Source organism: Bos grunniens, chromosome 8 (genome assembly GCF_055505025.1).
Source record: "Bos grunniens cultivar Pamir isolate PY7600 chromosome 8, Bosgru_T2T1.0, whole genome shotgun sequence".
In the NCBI taxonomy this organism is placed as follows: domain Eukaryota; kingdom Metazoa; phylum Chordata; class Mammalia; order Artiodactyla; family Bovidae; genus Bos; species Bos grunniens.
Window position 1 is genome coordinate 63,428 of NC_141172.1, and position 24,946 is coordinate 88,373.

The 24,946-nt window shown below is 40.3% G+C and overlaps 1 protein-coding gene across 11 annotated transcripts in view; it reads left to right on the forward strand.

The window, feature by feature from the left end:
* Window positions 1-24,946, forward strand: part of CLCN3 (Cl-/H+ antiporter 3) — an 89,067-nt gene that overhangs the window by 32,093 nt on the left and 32,028 nt on the right. For 2 of the 11 annotated variants that reach the window (XM_086414176.1, XM_086414182.1), the window contains exon 1: window positions 6,654-6,865. The exons of the other annotated variants lie outside the window; for them this stretch is intronic. In XM_086414176.1, the coding sequence (XP_086270302.1) occupies window positions 6,787-6,865 (79 nt within the window). In that variant the 5' untranslated portion in view covers window positions 6,654-6,786. Of the gene's footprint in view, window positions 1-6,653; window positions 6,866-24,946 lie in introns of those variants that run through there. 11 annotated transcript variants of the gene reach the window in all.

The following is a 24,946-nucleotide window of genomic DNA, read 5'->3' on the forward strand; positions in this document are numbered from 1 at the left end:
TAAGTCTGTTGTTCCATGTCCAGGTCTAACTGTTGCTTCCTGACCTGCATACAGATTTCTCAAGAGGCAGATCAGGTGGTCTGGTATTCCCATCTCTCTCAGAATTTTCCACAGTTTATTGTGATCCACACAGTCAAAGGCTTTGGCATAGTCAATAAAGCAGAAATATATGTTTTTCTGGAACTCTCTTGCTTTTTCCATGATCCAGCAGATGTTGGCAATTTGATCTCTGTTTCCTCTGCCTTTTCTAAAACCAGCTTGAACATCAGGAAGTTCACGGTTCACATATTGTGAAGCCTGGCTTGGAGAATTTTGAGCATTACTTTACCAGAGTGTGAGATGAGTGCAATTGTGCAGTAGTTTGAGTATTCTTTGGCATTGTCTTTCTTTGGGACTGAAATGAAAACTGACCTTTTCCAGTCCTGTGGCCACTGCTGAGTTCCAGATAGGAAAAGGAGTACGTCAAGGCTGTATATTGTCACCCTGTTCATTTAACTTATATGCGGAGTACATCATGAGAAACCCTGGACTGGAAGAAACACAAGCTGGAATCAAGATTGCCGGGAGAAATATCAATAACCTCAGATATGCAGATGACACCACTCTTATGGCAGAAAGTGAAGAGGAACTAAAAAGCCTCTTGATGAAAGTGAAAGTGGAGAGTGAAAAAGTTGGCGTAAAGCTCAACATTCAGAAAACAAAGATCATGGCATCCAGTCCCATCACTTCATGGGAAATAGATGGGGAAACAGTGTCAGACTTTATTTTTCTGGGCTCCAAAATCACTGCGGATGGTGACTTCAGCCATGAAATTAAAAGACGCTTACTCCTTGGAAGGAAAGTTATGGCCACCCTAGATAGCATATTCAAAAGCAGAGACATTACTTTGCCAACAAAGGTCTGTCTAGTCAAGGCTATGGTTTTTCCTGTGGTCATGTATGGATGTGAGAGTTGGACTGTGAAGAAGGCTGAGCACCAAAGAATTGATGCTTTTGAACTGTGGTGTTGGAGAAGACTGTTGAGAGTCCCTTGGACCGCAAGGAGATCCAACCAGTCCATTCTGAAGGAGATTAGCCCTGGGATTTCTTTGGAAGGAATGATGCTGAAGCTGAAACTCCAGTACTTTGGCCACCTCATGCGAAGAGTTGACTCATTGGAAAAGACTCTGATGCTGGGAGGATTGGGGGCAAGAGGAGAAGGGGACGACAGAGGATGAGATGGCTAGATGGCATCACTGACTCGATGGACATGAGTCTCAGTGAACTCCGGGGGTTGATGATGGACAGGGAGGCCTGGCGTGCTGCGATTCATGGGGTTGCAAAAAGTCAGACACGACTGAGCGACTGATCTGATCTGATCTGAACAGAAATAGGACAGTCTGGGTGGCTCTAACAGCTCTAGAGGCCAGCAGACTCCTTGTCTGGTGAAGAGGGGTCACTTCTGGTTCCTGGTCTGCCATCTTCTCTGTGACCTCCAGGGAGCTCTGTTATAAGGGCACTAATCCTATTCATGAGGGCTCCACCCTCATGACCTAATCACCTCCCAAAGGCCCCACCTCCAGATGGCACCACCCTGGTGATTATTTCTCTCTGTATACATTTTGGTGGGATAAATACATTCAGTTGTAACATTCTCCTAATCGACAGACCCTGTTCATCAGATGTTCTTAATTGTAATATGGTCCTGGATAATAATGTTTTGTGTTATGACTAATGGTTTTTGTGTCTTTATGAAAAATTTCCCTGCCCTCAAGTCATGAAGATATTTCTCCCTGTTATTTTGTGAGAGCTTCATTGGCCTTCCACATTCAGGTCTATAATCATCTGAGCAATTTTTGTAAATGTGTGTGGATTAGGGTATATATAATTTTTTTTTTTCATGGAAATAGCCAGTGGTCCAAATATTTAAGAAAACCACTGCTTACACAGTCTTTTATAGTGCCACCTCTGCTATATATCAAGGATCACATATAAAGGAGGATCTATTTCTAGATTCCCTATTATGTACTTTTGGTTATTTTCATAGCTTTATGTCAAAAGCACTCTGTTTAAATCACTATAAGTCTATAAATAGTCTCAGTGCCTGGTAAATAAAGCAAGTCTCCCCTGTTCTTTAAGAGTGTCTTAATTATTCCCAGGCCTTTTTATTTCCATGTAAGTTTTAGCAGAGTTTGCCACAAAGAAATCTTATTTTTTTTAAAAATATAGTTGATACACAGTGTTGTTAGTTCCTGTTGGGATTTTGACTGTCATTTTATTAAGTCTGTAGATAGGTTTGAATCTTTCAGTTCATGAACATGATATACTTCTCCATATACTTGTCTTTTTAAATGCCTTTAGTCTTCCTATTGACTTTTGTCTTCATTCTTTGTTACACTTGTTTCTAGGTAATTTTTAAATGCTATTGCTATTTAATGCAATTTTTATTTTAAAATTTAACATGCTAACTGCTGGTATATTTTGAAGTTCAGTTGTTCGTTGAATATTGATTTTTAAAAATTTATCCACTTTAACTCTAATTCTAATGACTTATTTATGAAGTCTTGACAATACAGTCATATCATTGGTTAGTAGTGGAAAATCGAGCCAACCTCTGCACTGAGGTCTGTTTTAACTACTGCTCTAGGTAGTGGTGGTGGTGGTTCTGTATATATTGCATTATGTATGTGTAAAAGATGATTCTTTTAAAGGCTATGACATCTAAAAAATAAGTAATTCCTTATAATTAGTGATCTTGTCTATTTCACATTTTCCCAATTGTTTCACAGTTGTTACATTGAAACTGGTTGATAAATCCTTTAAATCTTTTTAAAAAAATTTCTACAGGTCCCTCCCCCAGGCCCCTGTTATTTATTTTTCATTCATTTGTTGATGAAGAAATCTGGTCATTTGTTTCCCATTTTGGTTCTCCTTATTGTGTTCCTGAGCTCTCACTTAACATGTTTCTATGTTTTTTTGTTTCTGGTAAATTGGTAGTTAGATCTAAAGGCAAAAAATACTTTTATTTTTAAAGTACTTCTAATGTAGATTTTTTGGGTCCTGTGGGTTAGGAGGGGCTGAAAGATCATATATAGCTATATATGTGTAGTTATAGTATACGGTTACACACTATCCTGTGTACACCTGCCTCCCTGATTCACATACCTCCAGACTCCCACATCAGTTTGAGGGTAGAATCAGGGCGCGTTTGGAAGTAGAGACACCTTCTCCCTTTGAAGTTTTAAGTCCTTTTATGTGCTCTTAATTCTTGGTTTTGGTTCTTCAGAGGTTTTGTCCCGAGTGTTGACTTAAAATGCACAGTGTGAGAATTGTGGGTTAAACTTTATCTGGGGCAAAATGATGACTATAGTCAGGGAGACAGCACCTCAGATAGCTCTGAGAAACTGCTCCAAAGAGGTGGGAGGCAGGGAGGTGAGTATGTGATTGTGGTGGTGAGGGTGGGAGGACGGGTGAGGGTCATCAGCAGGCTCATGGTTGGTCATGAGGAGCAGAGGTCACCATGGAGGATTTCAGTGCTTTTCTAGATAAGAAGAGATGTGAGAAATGGGCTCATAAATTTGGCTTCTGAAAATACCTAACCTTCTGAAGACCTGTCCTGCCAGTTTTCCCAGAGCACAGAGTGCTCCGTTCCTGCTCTCCACCCTGAACTCTTTTCAGGGGGTATTGAAGGTCAGCAGCTGCAGCGGCTCAGAATTTGATCTCACGTAGAGGCAGATGGCAAGTGGCAGTTTGTAGCTGATCTAGGCATCCCCCCACCCCACCCCAGTGCCTTGGAATTCTTGAATGTGTCTTCTCTCTTTAACTGTAATTCAGGTTCTTAGTCTGATAATACCTAATCTGTGCCAAAGTCCTCTTTGGCCACACCTTCCAGTTTACCTTGTCCTTTTTTCTAAAGTATAATTAGAAAGCACCTGAGCCTAAATAATGCTTTTACTGGAAGAAAATGTGGCAGCCATGGACCCCATAAGCATAACAAATTTGTTTACTTCTGAAATTCTTTAAATTTTCAGATTATTTTAAAAGATTTATTTCAAAATTAATGAGTAATGTATTTGTTTTTAAAATTTTCCACAATGTAGAGCTATATACAGTAAAAACTGAATGTACCATCATTTAAAAATATTCATTTTACTCAGGCTACAAAAATGTTTACCTATGCAACGCCATCAGTGTATTTTATAGGGAAAGTATTCTCCCCCCTTTAGTTACTGCTGGCTAGCTGTCATTTTTAGTTCTCCTGTGTGACTAAGTTGTAAATCAGAAGAAACAGATTAAGAGAGTGCCTCCAAATACCAGGAAAACTTGTAGATAGCTTTTCATCTTATAACAAGTCAGGGAAGAATATAAGTAGTATAAAACAAAATTATTTCTAAATGCCATATAGAATGCATTTTTAAAAGTCTTGTAATAGTAGAACTTGACATACCAAAGTACCAAAAAGGACCAAATTTACTCTTGGTTAATTTAGCAAAGTTGGCTCTTTGTTTAAAAGTTAGATTTCCTTGTTTAAAAAAATCATTTCAGAGGTTGTGGGCTGGGACAGGACAGGATCGTGGAGGGGGAGTAGGGTGGTGGGTGGGCTAGGCTCTCATGCCTTTCTCCATGAGGAAAAAAGGGGAAAAAAAATCATTTCCAAGAAAACAGAAAGAAAAAGCCACCCATAGTCATATCATCAATGCTAATACCAGAACCAGAGAATATTAGATAGAACTTTCCTGTGGCAGTAACTTGTCTATATTCCTTTCCCAGAACGCTTTTACTCACAAATCCCAGGTGGGGTTTTATAAGAAGGTATGTCTTTCTGAGGTTCAAACTTTTTGAAATAAAAAAACTGATTTAATCTAACTTTTAAAAAGTTCCCAAATTACTAATAATAACTAAGATGTACTAGACAAATGGTTTTTCTAGTAGTCATGTACAGATGTGAGAGCTGGACAGTAAAAAAGGCTGAGCACCAAAGAATTGATGCTTTTGAACTCTGGTCCTGGAGAAGACTCTTGAGAGTCCCCTGGACAGAAAGGAGATCAAACCAGTCAATTCTAAAGGAAATCAACCCTGAATATTCACTGGAAGGACGGATGCTGAAGCTGAAGCTCCAATACTTCGGCCATCTAATGTGAAGAGCCAACTAATTGGAAGAGACCCTGATGCTGGGAAAGATGGAAGGCAGGAGGAGAAGGGGACAACAGAGGATGAGATGGTTGGTTGGAATCACCAATTCAATGGACACGAGTTTGAGCAAGCTCTGGGAGGTAGTGAAGGACAGGGAGGCCTGGCATGCTGCAGTCCACGGGGTTGCAAAGAGTCAGAAGCGAATGAGCAACAACTAGACAAGCTGAATATCTCTTTTCTATCTTTACTGCCTTCTGAGTCCTTTCTTTCTTTTCGTGCCTGCAATTCTCATATGAAATCATTGAATTGGAGTAGACCTTAGGGTTGGCACATTCAGTGCTTACAAAAATACATTTTACAAAACCCCCGAGCCCTGTGGAACAGCTTCTAATGAATTTTTGTTTAGTGGCATTGCCCTATCATAGCTATTTCATAAAAAGAATCTTGTAGTCTGGGGAGGAATCACCTGAGAGGCAGCTGTAAAAATTTGAACTCGGCTTAAATGAGTGTGAGCTTTTTTTTCTTTTGGAATGACAGTTTGAAATGAAACATACTTTGGTATGTTAAGTTCTACTCTTAAAAGACTTTTAAAAAATGCATTCTATATGGCATTTATAAATAATTTAGTTTTATACTACTTACATTCCTCCCTGCCTTTTTATAAGATGAAAAGCTTTCTGCAAGTTTTCCTGGTATTTGGGGGCACTCTCTTAACTTGTTTGTCCTGATTTACAACTTGGTCATACAATGAAAAATAAAAACGATACACTTTGAAAATAAAAATGATACATTTTGAAATGTTCTGTAGCCTGAGTTCTCTTATTTCTAAATTTCATAAAATGTCTAGTAAAGAGACCATTAGAGAACACGTTGAGACATATTTCACTAAAGCCCCATCCCCCCACTTTTACAAAGCACAACGAAAATCTTTGTGAGATAGGAAAAGTAGAAGTCAGGAGAGAGGAAAATCTCCCAGCTAGTAGTCTCTTTTTGAATAGTTTGACAACTAGCAAAGTTACCTAGGATGTTAAGTTTCTTTCTTAAACCTCGATGTCTTTCTTAACTAGCTGGTTCCTGAAGAAAGGAGGCTGCTGAAGGGGATTAGTAATGGTCCAGTTACTGAAGTGTTGAAGCCACAGTAGAAGTATGCATTAGTACGTTTTAGATACTTAAGCATAGACTTTAAAGCCAAGTGTCTTAAAGACTTTGGTATCTTCTGTTTCTTTATCTTTATGATTCACGTGACGTGGTTACATATAAATTTGTGTATTTATACGGTAAAATCACGTGGCCTTTTTAGCATGTCATTCCCACTTACCTACATTGGGAATGAAAAGGTTCATTCCTTGTGTACACGTATAATTTCTTTGCACAGCTCTGTATTCAGAAATCGAGAAGTAGGTTTCTGTCGCCTTGCTGTAGTTGCCCCCTTGCTGTGGAGGCTGTTTGGTCTGTCACCCCTGGGCTTAGTCACCATCATACGTAGCGGGGCCTGATTGATGGGGAGGCGAGCCCGTCGCCCTGGCAACCGTGGCGCCTGGGTGACGTCAGCCCGCGAGGCTGCGCGCGCCGACAGGTCGGGCATGGCGACTACCCAACCTGCTGCGGCGGGGTTCCGGGGCGCGCGCGGGCGGTGAGCTCGCGAGCTTTCCCTCGGCTTCTGCGGACCTCGGCCATGGACGCTCCCTCCGACCCCTACCTGCCCTACGACGGGGGCGGAGACTGCATCCCCCTGCGGGAGCTGCACAAGCGAGGTAACGCGGGCTGTGGGGCTGGTCCCGGCCGCGGTGAGGCCGATGGAGATCCTGGTCGGCGGTTCCCTCCGTGCGCAGCGCGGCCGCCGTCACTGCGCGCACAGGTCCTGTCGGGGGGCGCGGGCGGCGGTGCTTCTCCTTAATTCAGGTGCCACTGGGTTTCAGCTGCTGTCGCTTACCGTGGAGCTCTGCACCCCGAAGTCAGTTCCTAGGAGAAGCTCTACCTGCTTAAAGAGAAACACATTTTCATGTCAATATTTTTTATTTAGTGTGCTTTCAGCTGAGTGACTACATTGTCTTCCATAGGTATCTGGTAAAAATTAATGGAATGATACCAACATATGGAATCATTGTCACACATCAGAAAAAATAATAGTAGTTTGTAAAAACCAGAAAAGCGCCCAGCATTCAAGTAAATCTTTCGGCAGGCACTGCCAGAACAGATTACATGTTAATTAAACTGCCCTTTTTTCATTTTCCTTAAACTGATTGTTCTATTTAGAAAAAAAATTGAACCTCAAAAAAAATCTCTGAGCTAGATGACCTGAGCCGTATTAGTTTGAATTTATAAACTTCATATTATAAACTCACTTTTTAAAGTAAGGAAGTCATGATTTTCCTGAGCGTATAAAATATAGTTTTTATTCTGATAACGCCTTCTTTTGGTATTAAGTTCCATTAGGATTAAAAAAAGGTAATATATTTAACAAATTTATTGAATTGTGTCTTCTAGACAATATTTTAGGCTCTGAACAGTTGTAACATCCTGTGGTATTCTGTTGTTAATAAAAGCATGCTTGAGAACATGAAGATCATGTTACATATATTGTGCTTTTCTCTCAGTTACCTTTTTAGTAAAGTATGTATATGTTTATGTGTGTATATACATATTTATATATATATATATATATATATATAAATTATTTTAGAACATTTGGGGAAATACCTAAAAGCATAAAGAAGAAAATTAAATTTTCTCATGGTCTTTGCACCCGGAATTGTTGGGATTGTTTTTCCAGTTCTAACATGTTCCTTCTGCTCTCCTTTTTCCTATGCTCTCATCATCCCTTTTCTGGTAGGAATTTCTTTAAACAGGAAAGGATGTGAATGAATGTGACTGCTCAACTGTCACAGTATTTGCTAATCAGCAATTAAACTGTGTTTTCTTTGAGCTGTTTCAACATCCATTTGTTGATTTATAATTTATAATAAACCAGGAGACATGCGGTTTTGGGAAATTTAAATTCCCCATGATAGGCTTGACAGTCTTTACCGTGGCTTAGGTATGGACCTCACCTCTGTATAAGATATGCAAGTAATAATAAGTCAGCCAAAGCTTATGTGCAAGTAGGCGTGGTTACTAAAAGAGAAGCTTTTTGTTTCTATTATGTTTTCACAAATAGTCCTTTAGAAATCTTGCCTAAAGTCTAAGTCTCTTCCACTGTTTGCATCACAGATGGGTTCCTAGTCCCTTAAGGAGACCTTTCCCAGCTAACCTAAGCCAATGTTTTCGAAGTAACATCGTGTCATTGTAGTACAAATCAGTTGGTTATTAGGCTTGCTTGACTGTTCTGCAGTATCCTAGTATCTATGGATACGAGGTTTTCCTTAATTTATGATCTTTTCTAACCCTGGGTCAAACAAAGGAACTGGAAGTGGAGAAATATAAATCAAGAAAAGAGTCAGCTACTCTAGGAGGACAAAATGGCAATGACCGGAAAGATCTCTTGGGGCTGGGAAAGAGTGAAGAGGCAGATAACCAAAGTATAAAATTGTGAAGGATATCAATAAAGCAAATGTGACTGTTTACTGAATTACTGAGTGCTGGAATTAGGAATTACCTGTGTGGAGTAAATTAAATTTAATGTTCCTTGTCAAGGTGAGATGGTAAATGATGAAGGTTCCAACTTAAATGAATAATATAGAGGCTAGAAATGTATGAAGATATAAAAATACAATTAGTTAATGTATTTTTGATGGATTAGAAATTAAGATGACATTTTAGAAATAGTTATCTTTTGGGGTATATTGCCTTCCTATACAGACACTATTAAGTTCTTTCATAAAATGTCTCTTCCATCTTTGAAAGTGAAAGTGAAGTTGCTTAGTCGTGTTGGACTCTTTGCAACCCCGTGGACTATAGCCTACCAGGTTCCTCCCTCCATGGGATTCCCCAGGCAAGAATACTGGAGTGGGTTGCCATTTCCTTCAGGGGATCTTCCCAACCCAGAGATTGAACCTGGGTCTCCCGCATTGCAGGCAGACGCTGTAACCTCTGAGCCACCAGGGAAGCCCTCTTCCGTCTTTTATCAGGGGGAAAAAAAAATCTTTAGTTTTTTTTGATTTTTTGATTTGGATTTGGACTGCTAGTTTTATACTCTTGACTTCTTGAAGTTTTGGTAATTTGGAGGTAGAATTCTTGTTTATTCTAACAGGCCCTTATAGTGGATTTGATCTTTGGGATTTTTAGCATTATTTGAATACTGTTTCATTCAGAGTTTTTGTTGAGCTCGTGTGTGTGTGTGTGTGTGTGTGTGTGTGTGTGTGTGTGTGTAAAGCACTCCTGGGTGCTGGAGAACTGGAGGTGGTCGGCTTAGTGATACACCTAATAACTGAGAGGTGTACTGTTGCCGTGCTGGTGGTGAAGAACCCGCCTGCGATGCAGGAGACACAAGAGATGCAGGTTCAGTCCCTGCATCCGAAAGATGCCCTGGAGGAGGAAATGGCAGCCCACTGCAGTCATTCTTGCCTGGAGAATCCCATGGACAGAGGAGCCTGGCGGGCTACAGTCCATGGGGTCACAGAGAGTCGGACACGACTGAAGCGACTTAAGTGCTTTATCTTTACCAGTTCCTTGATGTGTAACAAGCCATTTTAATCTTCACAGACTGTGGAGTAGGAACTGTTATAATCCTCATTTTCCTGTTGATGAGACTGAGGTACAGAAATGTGCAAGAAGAGTCAGGGTTCGAAGCAGATGATGGGATTCATACTCTGGTCATAGAAACACTGCTTTGCGTTGTGTACGTCCCTGCAGTAGCTTGGCATGTGCAGCCTGGTAGGGACATAGGAAGGCTTCCCAGTTTTTAAAAACACAAAACCCAAGGGAGTTAACACACTTCTCATGAATGATACAGACTGCATGTTCTGTGAATCTGTTCACACGTGGCAGTGAGGGAAGAGATGAGTCTCCTTTTGACGAGTGTTGTCAAAGTTGGCACGTCCACAGGGGATTTGATGTAGGAGGATAGGCTAGTAAGTGGTAGGTAGGCTAGTAAGTGACCCAGTGGGACTGAGTGCTGGTTAGTGCTGTGGTGTCATGGGGTCAGTCATAGGGTCCTATAGGAAGGTGGTGGGATGCTGGGTCCCAGTGGACCTTGAATGCCAGACGAACCAGTTTTAAACAGTAAGAGGTATACCTTTCCTTTATAAGTTTGAGTGTTTTTTTTTTAGGCGGGGGTGGGGTGCATCTTGTGGCATGTAGGATCTTAGTTTCCTGACCGAGGATTGAAGACCGGGCCCACAGTAGTGAAAGTGCTGAGTCCTTATCACTGGAGCAGGGGGATTCCCAAGTTAGTTTTTTTAGTTTGTAACTGAAGTTGTTTCTTGACATCTATTAGCTCAGAGACAAATTTAAGTAAAGCTTTTTTCCTTCCTTTTGTAACAGATGAATTTGTCCATTTTTATTCCCTCCTGAAAGTATCAGTAGTTACATTCTTTGCTCATTATTTGAATATTCATGTTCTGGATGATGCTCTTATTGCCACAGGGGTGTTCTGTAGGTTCTTTTGTAAAAATGATTTTAGAATTCAAATCCTTATTATATGTCTATTGCCTTTAATCTTCTAGCCAACTGGAAAATTAAATCTCTTCTAACAGATTGGTTCATTGGAGTGTAAATTACAGAAACAAATAGAGATTGTTTGTGTGTGTTTGTGCTCACTCACTCAATTGCTGACTTTTTGTGACCCCATGGACTCTAGCCCACCAGGCTCCTCTGTCCATGGGATTCTCCAGGCAAAAATACTGGAGTGGGTTGCCATTTCCTACTCCATTTCCTACTGACTCCTACTGCCATTTCCTACTTCGGGAATCTTCCTGACCCAGGGATTGGCCCTGCATCTTTTCGTCCCCTGCACTGAAAGGCATATTCTCTACCACTGCGCCACCTGGGAAAGCCCAGAGATTCTTTTCCTGATGTCAAAAAGTGTTTCTGTTATAAAATAATAGTATGAAACAAAGCCTGCCTTTAAGTTTATTTTGCACACAGTATATGAATTTAAAATCATCAGTAAATGTATTTCATATTACTGTGTCTGGCTCTGTTCTCTAAAACTGACACTTGGTATGATTAATTTTATTCCATCTCATGACTTGTAAATTAAAAATGCTTTGTATTTCTAGATATTAAAATGTGAGCAAGTCTCTGGCCCCATACTTTAGGTTTATGGTTTTGGCTGGTTTACCAGCATTGAGATTACTGTTTTGTGCTGACATGAAGCCACAGGAGACTGGTGGCTTAAATTGTATTTTAAAGTTTTGTGTCTGTTTTTTAATAAACATGTTTAATTTATAGTTTTTTGGTAGTCCTTTAAAACCTTAATAGATCAAGAATGGAGATTCACTTTAGTTTGTCAGTTTATTCTTTGCCATTGGAGAGAGCAGATTTCGTGGATTTTATTATTCACATGATATGCACATATCTTACACACAGAGAATAAATGAACACAGAACTTTTCCAGTCATACAGATGTCTTAATCCCCACTTCATCATCCCTACCTTCAAGAACTTGGCTTTTTATTTTGAGGTGTCAGTAGAACTGAGAAGGAAACAGTGAACTGAGTAATGTAGCATCTCTACTGACTGGTTGTATCTTCTGTCAGTTTCTTTGGGATTTGGTTTTAATTTCCAGGTTTTTGCAGTTCAAACAGATGGCAGCTAAATATGACTGGATGGCAGAACAAATGTAAAGAGCAAATACTTGATCATATTTATCCAGCGGATGTTTAATTGACCACCTATTAAGTACTAGCGTTGTGCTTACCATTACGTCTTTAATCTTTCGTTTGGAAGTCTGTTAAGATTCTGGAACTTCCACTATCAACTTAGAGCATTCACTTTCCCTTCCCTCACCAAAGTGACCGTTTTTTATCAGTAATGTCACAGAGGGAAGAAAAAAAATGTATTGGGACTAGACTTCCTGCTCTTATTTAAGGGACACATGATACTGGGTTGTAGGAAACGTGCAGAATTTTAGATTTCTGTCTGCCTTCTTTCATAATTTACAATAACAATGCATATGTTTTATGTGTGTGTGTGATGGATAGTAATCTGCCTCTGAGGTTAAATGGCAAGGGTCACTGCTCTCCCATTTTGAGATTGACTCCAGAGATAATAAGTACTAGTCTTAGTAAGCAAGCATATACCTGCTTCAGCATGCAGGGCTATTATTTGGATGGGCTTCCTTGGTGGCTCAGACAGTAAAGAATCTGCCTGCAATGCAGGACACCCAGGTTTGATCTCTGGGTCAGGAAGATCCCCTGGAGAAGTGAATGGCTACCCGCTCCAGTATTCTTGCCTGGAGAATCCCCAAGGGACAGAGGAGCCTGGCGGTACAGTCCCCGGGGTCACTAAAGAGTTAGACACGACTGAGCGATGATGCATGGTATTTGGATGTTCCTTTTAGACTGCTAAAGGTGTATGACGGTGAAATTTACTGGTTAATTAGTTCAGTTTAAGATGTAACAATTACATACCATTTTTAGCTCAGTTCAGCAAATACATATTGAGGACTAGTGGGTGGGAATATAAACGTTTCTATTGGTGGGAAACCAGATAATAATAAATGTCTGTATTTCTATTGTTTATTTTTTGTCAAATTACAAGTTTCAACATGTTGGGTTGTGACCAGTATTTAAAAAAAGAAAAAAAAAAAAAAGAAGGAAGCAAATAGTAAAAGTATCAGAGTATATGCCAACTAGTAAATATGCTAAACTTTGTTTTTACTTAGGGTACATATCTGTACACTATGTCAGAAATGTTTGTAGCTGTGACCAAGAAAAATAGTGTGGTAACCGGGTTATGAGTAAGTCCCTGTGGAGGGTCAGTTGGCTTGGCTTCCTGTGCCTCAGATGAGTCTGGAGCAATCTGAGGATGAGAATGGGATGTGTTATTGTCGTTGATCTCTGCTTAAGCACGGGGATTTGAGTGGCAGGACCAAAGCAGGGCCTGTGACAACTGTTGCAGCCACCTTGGTCTGGAGCCAGAGGCAAAGAGGGCTGGTGACGTGAAGTCCTGTTAATTGTCTGAGCTCAGTGCACATGCATGTTTTGGGAGAAGGCACCATCAACAGTCTTAATGGCCTCTAGGTGGGAAAGACTATTTTATTTCTGTTGTAGTCTCATTTATGTTTTTTTCTTTTCCACCTGTGCGTTGGAATTTTATCTGCAAAGCTATTACCACATCCAAGGTCACAAGGACTTACTCTTCTCCCTTTTTTAAAAGAGTTTAATAATTGTAGCCCTTACATTTGGGCCTGTGATCCTTTTTGAGTTAAGTTTCATTTATGGTGTGAGGTAGGTAGGGTCCAACTTCATTCTTTTACATGTAGGTAGCCTGTTGTTGCAGCATCATTTGTTGAAGACTGTTCTTTTCCCATTGGTGAAAATATTTATTTAAATAATAATATAACCAGAAAACTACTAGAGCTCATTAATGAACTTGGTAAAGTTGCAGGATGCGAAATTAACATGCAGAAATCTGTTGCATTTCTCTACACTAACAATGAAAGATCAGGAAGAGAAATTAAGAAAACAGTCCCATTTACTATTACATTAAAAATAATAAACCTACATGAGGACACACAAAAAACTGTATTCCAAAAACTATAAGACTCTGATGAAGGAAATTGAAGATGACACAAAGAAATAGAAAGGTATACTGTGTTCTTGGATTGGAAGAATCAGTACTGTCAGAATGACATAGATTTTGATGATGGCCATCCTGACCAGTGTAAAGTGATCCTCACTGAAGTTTCAATTTGCATTCCTCTAATAATTAGTGATTTTTGTTGTTCATTGGCTAAGTCATGTCCTTCTCTTGGCAACCCCGTGGCCTGCAGCACACCACACTCCTCTGTCCTCCACTTTCTCCCAGAGTTTGCTCAGATTCATGTCCATTGAATCGGTGATGCTATCTAACCATCTGCCACCACCTTCTCCTTGTGCCTTCGGTCTTTTCCAGTTTGTGAGCATCTTTTCATTTGCTTTTCCATGCGCATATTACCCAAGGCAATGTACAGATTCAGTGCAATTCCTATCAAATTACCAGTGGCATTTTTCTCCGACCTAGAACAAAATATTTTACAATTTGTATGGAAAGACTCCCAGCCCCCACCCCCACGCCAAATAGCTGAAGCAGTCTTGAGAAAGAAAAATGGAACTGGTGGAATGAGGCTCCCTGACTTCAGAGCATATCACACAGCTACAGTAATCATGACACAAGAACAGAAATACAGATCAGAAGTAAGGAAAGAAAGCCCGGAGATAAACCCACTCACATAAGGGCATTTATCTTTGACAGAGGAGGCAAGAATAACCAAAAGAGAAAAGACAGTCTCTTCAATAAGTGGTGCTGGGTACACTGGACAGCCAGCCACATGTGAAGTAATGATATTAGAACATTCTCTAACACCTAACACAAAAGTAAACTCACAGTGCCTAGGAACTTCTAGAGGAAAATGTAGACAGACACTCTGACAACTGTCACAGCACTGTCTTTTTGAATCCACCTCCTAGAGTGATGGAAATGAAAATAAACAAATGGAGGCTATTTAAACTTAGAAGCTTTTTGCTGAATAAAGGAGACTGTAAACAAAACGTAAAGACAGCTTATGAAATGGGAGAAAACATTTACAATTGACACGACTGACAAGGGATTAATCTCAAATACACAGCTTATGTAGCTCAATATCAAAAGAAACAACTTAATAAAAAATTTGACATTTCTCCAAAGAAGACATACAAATAGCCAAAAAGCACATGAAAATGTGCTCAACATCACTAATTAATAGAGAAATGTAAATCAAAACTACAATGAGCTATCACCTCAGACCAGTCAGAATGGTCATCATCAAAAAATCTACAAACAATAAATGCTGGAGAGGATATAGAGAAAAGGGAACCCTACACTGCTGATGGGAATGTAAATTGGCACAGCCACTCTGGAGTATGGAAGTTCCTTAGAAAACTGAAGGTAGAGCTACCAAATGATGTTACAGTCCCATTCTTGGGCATATTTCTGGAAAAAACCATTATTCGAAAAGATCCATGTACCTCCAGGTTCATAACAGCACTATTTACAATAGACGAGATATGGAAGTAACCTCAGTGTCCATAAACAGATGAATGGAGAAAGACAATGTACATACATACAGTGGAATATTACTTAGCCATAAAAATGAAATAGTATCATTTTCAGCAACATGGATGGACATAGAGATCATCATAGTGAAGCATTATGGACAGAGAAAGACAAATATATGGTATCACTTATATGTAGACTATAAAAAAATAAAATGGGGCTTCCCTGGTGACTCTGGTAAAGAATCTGCCTGCCAAAGCAGGAGACACGTGTTCAGTCCCTGGGTCTTGAAGATCCCCTGGAGAAAGAAATAGCAACCCACTCCAGTATTGTTGCCTGGAGAATCCCTTAGACAGAGCAGTTTGGTGGGCTACAGACCCTGGGATCACAAAGAGTCAGCCATAACTGAGCACACACACACACACACACACACACACACACACACACACACACACACACACAAAGTAAAGTCATACAAATGAACTTACATACTAAGCAGAAATAGACCCACAGACATAGAAAACAAAAGTTATGATTACCAAAGGGGAAAGGGGTGGAGAACGATAAATTAAGAATTTGAGATTAATATATACACACTACTATATATATATATATATGTATGTATGTATAAATATATAAAATAGATAACCAACAAGGACCTACTGTATAGCACAGGAAACTATACTCAATGTTTTGTAATAACCTGTAAGAGAAAAGACTCTGAAAAAGAACAGATACACACGTATAACTGTACCACTTTGCCGTGCACCTGAAACTGACACAGCATTGTAAATCAACAACGTTTCAGCACAAAAAACAAAACAACATAAATAACATAAATTGAAAGTGGAATTTTCCTGCAGATAATTTTAAAACTCTTTGTTTAGGTTACAGGTATTAATAAAACGTGTTTACATCGGAATGCATGAATATTATAAACTATTGTGTCTGGGGAAAAAAGACAAAAGTCCTCTTATAAATAAAGTTATTTTTGCAAGAAAGCTCACTCATTATGCAAGAAAGCTCACTCACTAATTAGAATCAGTAACACTAAAACACATCGTACTTGCTGATACTTGAACTATGAAATATTGCTGGTGATATTTAAATTATAAGATGTCTGTTTTATGGAAAGGTTGGTCATTTACTGTGCATTTTAGAGATTTGTTTTTTTGGCCATACCAGGTATAATGAATTAAGTTATGTTAAAAATCTATAGGATTTTGCTCAGTATATAGTTCTAAGAAGAAGTCATTGCTCGTATTTGTAATACAATTTTTTTCTTCTGTTCGTCATATTGTCAGTCTTTTGGTTAATATTAATACCATGTGAGTAATATAATAAGCCCATTTTAAGTTCCAAAATATTTGAGCAGAAACAGTAACTTGTGTTTATTGATTTCCTACTGTTTGTCAGATATAGTATATAATAGTAGGTATCTTACACGGCTTATCTGCAGTTCACATACCACAGCCTACAGGTAGGTGACATTGCCTAGGTACCTGAGAGATTAGTAGGTAGTTCCTGCTGGCTTATGTGGCAGCCCTGGGATTTGAATCTAGGTCTTTCTGACCTCAGAGTGCATTAGGTCCTGGGATTTCTCTAATGGGCCATGCTGCAGAGAAAGTGATCTTTTCTCTAGTTTCATTGTTTTCCAGCCATGGGCAGTAGACGGATGGTCACGGCATCTGACATCAGACCCCCAGGAAGGTTTTTGTGTTAAATCTGGGAGCTCCTGCTTTCAGATCATGCTTTCTTATACACTCTAAGATCTGGGACTGTCCTGTGTCCTGTTATCCTTTTGAAGTTCAGGTGTCAAAAAAAAAAAATAGACTCTTCTGTCTGTATATCACTGTCAGTCAGTCAACAGTCAGTTCAGCCGCTCAGTCGTGTCTGACTCTTTGCGACCCCATGGACCACAACACGCTGGGCCTCCCTGTTCAACACCAACTCCCGAAGTTTACTCAGACTCATTTGCATTGAGTCGGTAATGTCACAGAACCATCTCATCCTCTGTTATCCCCTTCTCCTGCCTTCAATCTTTCCCAGCATCAGGGTCTTTTCAAATGAGTCAGTTCTTTGCATCAGGTGGCCAAAGTATTAGAGTTTCAGCTTCAACATCAGTCCTTCCAATGAATATTCGGGACTGATTTCCTTTAGGATGGACTAGTTGGATCTCCTTGCAGTCCAAGGGACTCTCAACAGTCTTCTCCAACACCATAGTTCAAAAGCATCAATTCTTTGGCGCTCAGCTTTCTTTGTAGTCCAACTCTCACATGCATACATGACCACTGGAGAAACCACAGCCTTGACTAGATGGACCTCTGTTGGCAAAGTAATGTCTCTGCTTTTTAATATGCTGTCTAGCTTGGTCATAACTTTTCTTCCAAGGAGCAAGGGTCTTTTAATTTCATGGCTGCAGTCACCATCTGCAGTGATTTTGGAGCTGCAAAAAATAAAATCTGTCACTATTTCCACTGTTTCCACTGTTTCCCCATCTATTTGTCATAAAATGATGGGACTGGATGCCATGATCTTAGTTTTCTGAATATTACATTTTAAGCCAATGTTTTCATTCTCCTCTTTAACTTTAATCAAGAGGCTCTAGTTCTTCTTCACTTTGTGCCATATGGGTGGTGTCATCTGCATATCTGAGGTTATTGATATTTCTCCCAGCTATCTTGATTCTAGTTTGTGCTTCATCCAGTCCAGCGTTTCTCATGATGTACTCTGCATATAAGTTAAATAAGCAGGGTGACAATATACAACTCCTTTTCCTATTTGGAACCAGTCTGTTGTTCCATGTCCAGTTCTAACTGTTGCTTCTTGACCTGCATACAGATTTCTCAAGAGGCAGGTCAGGTGCCCTGGTACTACCATCTCTTTCAGAATTTTCCAGTTTTTGGTGATCCACACAGTCAAAGGCTTTGGTATAATCAATAAAGCAGAAATAGATGTTTTTCTGGAACTGTCTTGCTTTTTCCATAATCCAAGGGATGTTGGCAATTTGACCTCTGGTTCCTCTGCCTTTTCTAAAACCAGTTTGAACATCTGGGAGTTCACGGTTCATGTACTGTTGAAGCCTGGCTTGAATTTTGAGCATTACTTTGCTAGTGTGTGAGATGAGTGCAATTGTGTGATAGTTTGAGCATTTGGCATTGCCTTTCTTTGGGATGGCAATGAAGACTTTTCCATGCCTGTGGCCACTGCTGGGTTTTCCGAATTTGCTGGCATATTGAGTGCAGAACTTTCACAGCATCATCTTTTAGGATTTGGAATAGCTCAACTGGAATTCCATCACCTCCACTAGGTTTGTTCGTAGTGATGCTTTCTAAGGCCCACTTGACTTCACATTCCAGGATACCTGGCTCTAGGTCAGTGATCACACCATCGTGATTATCTGGGTCATGAAGATCTTTTTTGTATTCTTGCCACCTCTTCTTAATATCTTCTGCTTGTGTTAGGGCCATACCATTTCTGTCCTTTATTGTGCCCGTCTTTGCATGAAATGTACCCTTGGTGTATCTAATTTTCTTGAAGAGATCTTTAGTCTTTCCCATTCTATTGTTTTCCTCTATTTCTTTGCATTGATCACTGAGGAAGGCTTTCTTATCTCTCCTTGCTGTTCTTTGGAACTCTGCATTCAAATGGGTATATCTTTCCTTTTCTCCTTTGCTTTTTGCTTCTCTTTTCACAACTATTTGTAAGGCCTCCTCAGACAGCCATTATGCTTTTTTGCATTTCTTTCTCTTGGGGATGGTCTTGATCACTGTCTCCTGTACAATGTCATGAACCTCTGTCCATAGTTCATCAAGCACTCTATCAGATCTAATCCCTTGAATCTGTCACTTCCACTGTATAATCATAAGGGATTTGATTTAGGTCACACCTGAATGGTCTAGTGGTTTTCCCAACTTTCCTCAATTTAAGTCTGAATTTGGCAATAAGGAGTTCATGATCTGAGCCACAGTCAGCTCCCAGTCTTGTTTTTACTGACTGTGTAGAGCTTCTCCATCTTTGGCTGCTGAGAATATAATCAGTCTGATTTTGGTGTTGACTATCTGGTGACGTCCATGTGTAGAGTCTTCTCTTGTGTTGTTGGAAGAGGGTGTTTGCAATGACCAGTGCGTTCCCTTGGCAAAACTCTATTAGCCATTGTCCTGCTTCATTCTGTACTCCAAGGCCAAATTTGCCTGTTACTCCAGGTGTTTCTTAACTTCCTACTTTTGAATTCCAGTCCCCTATAATGAAAAGGACATCTTTTTCGTGTGTTAATTCTAGAAGGTCACGTAGGTCTTCATAGAACTGTTCAACTTCAGCTTTTTCAGCATTCCTGGTTGGGGCATAGATTTGGATTACTGTTATGTTTAATGGTTTGCCTTGGAAACAAACAGATCACTCTGTCGTTTTTAAGATTGCATTCATTCAAGTACTGCATTTCGGACTCTTTTGTTGACGGTGATGGCTATGGTTTATTTCTTCAGGAGGTCAATTCTGATGAGAATGGTGAGCTGGGGTTGGGGCGGGGAGGGAAGTGTAAAGATGCTTTGACTGACTCTCCCACCAAGTCTACATGCCCTGAGGAATAGAAGTTTCCTAAAAATAATGTGTTCTGTTTCAGAAAGAAGGGGGAAGGGTTTCGAGGTAGGCAGAGACAATGAAGCTCCATCACATAGATACTAATCTAACCTGAGGACAATAGTGGGTAATGTAGTTATTTTCAGTTTGGAAATAATGTAGTTATTTTCAGTTTGGAGGTACATCTGGTTGTTGAATATCTGGACATAGGGTTGGGAAAGAAAGTTAAGAACAAGAAAAAGGTTAAAATTTTAAAAATTAGTTAGGAAAGTGGATGACTAAGTAGGTACACATATGTTCATTATATATGCTGTTTGTAATGCAAACTAACCTAAATGATAGTGCATCATAGCAATTAAATACAGCTGTTTGAAGTCCATTGAAAATGATGTGCCGATGCATTTAATGACCTGAAATGGTTTTTACGAACTGTGTTGAGTAGTAAAAATATGCTAAGTAATGGAAAGCTTATAAATACATGTGGCTAGTTTGATTTTACCTTTTTTTTCTTGTAGAAAATGTGGAAAGGTGAAGCCAGTTGCCAGTTTAACTGTTTTAACTCTCTTCTTTACTCAGTTCCCTCTCCTTGCTTCCCCCGCAAACCTTACGTAACTGTATAGACTTGCTTCTCATCTGTTCTCTTTTCAGTCCAAGGCTTATTGCAGAAACTCCTTTTTACTTAAAACATTTTGAAACCCAGAATCCCATTGCTTACAACTCAGATGTATTGCCGTTTAAGATTTTGCCTGTTCTTTTCGGTTTCAGAAGCCTGAGTTTGAAACTGAGGAGCTATAGTGCTGAATCTTGTACTCTGATTTTCCCTGTGGCGGAGGGCGTTTCCTGAATTGGTGGGAAGCATGTGCACCGAGGATGAGGAGATACTGTTGGACAGAGGTCTGATGATTTCCAAAAGGTGTCCTGGGGTGTCTGCGTCAGTGAGCGCTGCACGTTCTTGGAGAGAAGTCCAAGTAAATGGTGTCACTTTGTATCCCCCAGCTCTAAGAGGATTTGTCAAGGAGGGCAGGGAGAGGTCTTATGAGGGAGTGCGGCCTCACCACTTGATTTCGAAAGCCCTGTTATAATTTGCTAATTTCTCGGTCCTTGAAATAGTATTTTAGGAAAGAAAAGGAGATGCACTTTGCCTGTGAGAGAGCTTTCACTTGTGCTTGTGGCATCGCCTCTGAGGTGTGTGCTGTGTCACGCATGAAATGGAGTGGAGTGATGGCGCTGGGTAACTTACACTCCTGCTTACAAGGATTTTATTAACAGAGATGTAAGTCATTTGTGTTTGTCTCATTTTATCCTTTGTAAGGTAAACTTTAAGTGAAATATAGATTGCAGTGAACTGTACACAAATAATAATTACGAATATTTAAACATCATTGTTACTGTTAGGAAACATAATGTCTTTGAAATTACTGCTAACATGCAATGATGCGTAGGCATTTCTATGATCCTGTGAGAACGAATGTTCCTATCCAGTTTGGAGTAGGACCTAGGCTTTCCTTTTCTTCTTTGAAGTACTCAGATTTCCATGTTTGGTAGAACAAAGTATAAAAGAAAATATGTGAAATGATGTCACACACATACTGAAGTAAAAGTTTGAACCCCCCCCCCTTGTTTTTTAATAGCCAGGTGATTCTTGAATTTTATCTAGCAATCCTAAAGCAGACTTTAAATTGTAAAACTACGTTGATTGATTTTGCATTGAATATGATAGATTTTTTTTTTTTTTCAGTTGTCAGTTACAGCCCAGTAAGAAGCAGAATGCAAGGAGACAGGTTAAAGCCAGATTGGACTGTCTGCCTTTCTCTGCAGATGCCTTTTCATCATGTTTATCAGAGCCAAAGAAATACTCTAATCAACTAGCAAAAAGTTTTTATTTTCATACCAAAACCGATCTTTGTTAATTCCAAAACCAATTTGATGTCAAGAGTCACAGAAGGACTCAGACTTATTTTAGGAATAATTAGAGGGCAGACAGTGAATCTGAATAGATAAACGTGTGGGCTACCCTAAAGCAGGAAGACCCATCAATTCTTCTGTACACTGTCACTGTGTCCGGCGGAAGCAAATAGGCCTGAGGGGACAGGCTGACCTCCCGGAAGTCTGCTGGGCACACAGACTGACAGGCCAATTCTTTGAAGTGTCAAGGGATGCCCAGACATGAAATGTTGGTACGTGGGGTGCCCTGGTGTGAAACGCTTGAATGCTTTATTTCTGATTTTCAGGAATTTTTAATTACTGTGCAGTTCTGTATGTTCGATGTTGGGGTAGTTTCTACAGACTAGTGACTGGAAAGTCACTGAGGCAGGACACACGGCTTCTGTGAATGTGTGGGGGACTAGGCCTGTGCTGCCCCTGAAAATAAGAACACTGGTCTCTGCTCTCTCCTCCCTAGTTCAGAAGCCTGTTGGGGATACACGCTTCATTTGCTTAGTATCTTCATGCTGCAGGCAGCTGGGAATTCTTAGCAGCTGCTAATTTACTGTGTCAGTGCATGTTAGGTGGTACAGAAATTTTGCTTTTGATTTTTTGTGTAGAATAGTAATAATTAAGATCAGTAATGCGTGTCTCCATCTCTACCCAGATAAGAGTGAATAGGACAAAGTTTGAAGTTTGCAAAATATATCACAGTAGTCTTAAAAATTCTTTTTAATTTCAGACTTAGAGATGTTGAAAAATAGTGCAGAGAGTCTCATATGCCCTCCCCCTAGATTCCTGAGTGTTAGCGTTTTACCTCATGCTTTCATCCTGTCTCTTTCTGTCATGTGTGCCGTTCCCTGTCACACACTGCACACACTGTTAATTGTACATATGGGATGCACCATGTTCTTCTTCCCTGAACCCTGTAAGGGTAAGATGCAGACGCGATGGGGCTTCTCAGGTGGCTCCATGGTAAAGAATCTGGCTGCAATGTAGGAGACGTGGGTTTGATGCCTGGGTCAGGAAGATCGCCCGGTGGAGGGCCTGGCAACCCACTGCAGCACTCTCGCCTGGAGAATCCCATGGACAGAGGAGCCTGGAGGGCTCTCTTTGGGGTCACAAAATGTCGGACGCGACCGAGCCTGCGCACATACAGATGTGATGCCCTGCAACCGCTAAATACTTCAGTGTGTGTTTCCTTATGAAAGGATATATAGCTCGTCCATAGCTTCAGTACAGTTTTCAAAGTCAGAAAGTTGGCGCTGATCATGTTATTCAGTCATTATTCCGACGGTTCTCCAGTGTACTGAGTGTTGCCCTGGCTGTCCCGGTCCTGCGCTGCCCATCCCAGGCACAGACTGAGTTCGGTTGCGCGTCTCTGTGGTCTCCTTTTATCTAGTGCAGCTAGTCTTTCGTGACTGACATTTTTAAAGATCGCAAGCCACTTACCTTGTAGAATTTCCCTCAGTTTGTTTTGCTTATGCTTTTGGAGCAGACTACCCCAGACGTCTTCCTGAGTGGTATCACAGAGGCTTTGATGCTTCCCTCCAAAAATATCTTCAAAACGACCATTTTTAATATTATCATACCGAAGGTGGAGCCAGAGATGCGGAAATTTGTCAAGGCAATATAAATGCTGTCATTGTTTTTACTCTCCAGTCGCTTTTTCTTAAGAAAATTTATGGCCTTTCAGTTAGTTTTGACAAAGTGGAAACTACTGAATAAAATCAGGGGAGGGGGACCTGGAGCATGTCAAGGTTGCCGTGGAGGGTTTAGGGCTTGTGTTTTACGTGAGCAGGCATGGGCCATTGAGGAACTGGGCCTTTAAACCTTAGCCAGAATGAGAAATTATTTATCCTGGAGTGCTTCTGCCAAAACTCTGAAGTCAGTACGCTACTCACTCTCCTGTTAGAATCTTATACCTTTCCAGGCCGAGCATTCAAATGTTGTAAGTGGAGAGGAAAGAGGGACTTTGTTCTATCTGGTAGAAGTAAAGAAATGCTAAGTTCATTGTAGAATATTCAGTATTTGTTGTTGTTGAGTGGCTCAGTTGTGTCTGACTCTTCTGCGACCCCATCTGGAGCCCTGCCAGGCTCCTCTGTCCATGGAATTCTCCAGGCAACATTACTGGAGTGGGTTACCATTTCCTCTTTCAGGGATCTTCCCAACCTACAGATCAAATCCATGTCTCCAAACAGATTCTTTACTGCTGAGCCACCAGGGAAGCCCAGTATTCAGTATTATATCATTTGAAATACAAATAACCCTTTCTGTGATAATGCTTGTTTCAACTGCCTCTTTGAATGATCAAAGAACAGAACTTGCAGCCGGGTATAGTTTATTTCCTTCTATCTGGACGGTAATAAAAACGAGTCCTTGTACGGACGTGGGGGCTCCAAGCGCCTCTCCCTCCCGCTCCTGGCTGATTGAGGAGCCTCTCCTGCTCTAGCCTGGCATTGTTCACAGTGCTGGGCAAAGTGCAGGTTCTGGCTTTGCCAGGGTCGTTTTTTGTGAATGACTGAACATTTCCGATAGTTTCTTTGTAAACAAAAGAGGACAAGTTCGTTTAAACCATCAGACTGCAAGAGTAGTCTGAGAATTCTGCTGTTTGGAATTTTGGTTTTCCATAAAACCACAAAATAAACTAAATGGGTTTCTTGAGTCTCTTTTTATGGTGTTTGTTTAAACATGAGTATAGTGCTACTCCTTATATTCTGTATCAATTCGTACATTTATTTTAAACCAACATAGTTTTAGATGTTTATTTTTTGGCATAAAATCTATTACTGCTGCATAATTTGAAGATGTAATCTGTAATCAATTATGTTAAGATCACCTGTTTGAAATTATGGGGCCTCAGATGAAAAAGAATCCGCCTGCAGTGCAGGAGACCCGGATTTGATCCCTGGGTTGGGAAGATCCCCTGGAGGAGGGCATGGCAACCCACTATAGTATTCTTGCCTGGAAAATTCTGTGGGCTGAGGATCCTGGCAGGCTACAGTCCTTGGGGCTGTAAAGAGCCAGACACAACTGAGCACGTGCACATATGTATATTTGGGTATAGATACACCTGTGACAGCTATGCAGAAAATTAAAGTTCCCTTCTCTGCCTTTTCTAACAAATCTACTTCCCAGAGGTAACCATTATTAACATGTTGGTTCATTTTGCTTCATAGTATTTTCTCTGTATTTAAATATACCATAACATTTATCCC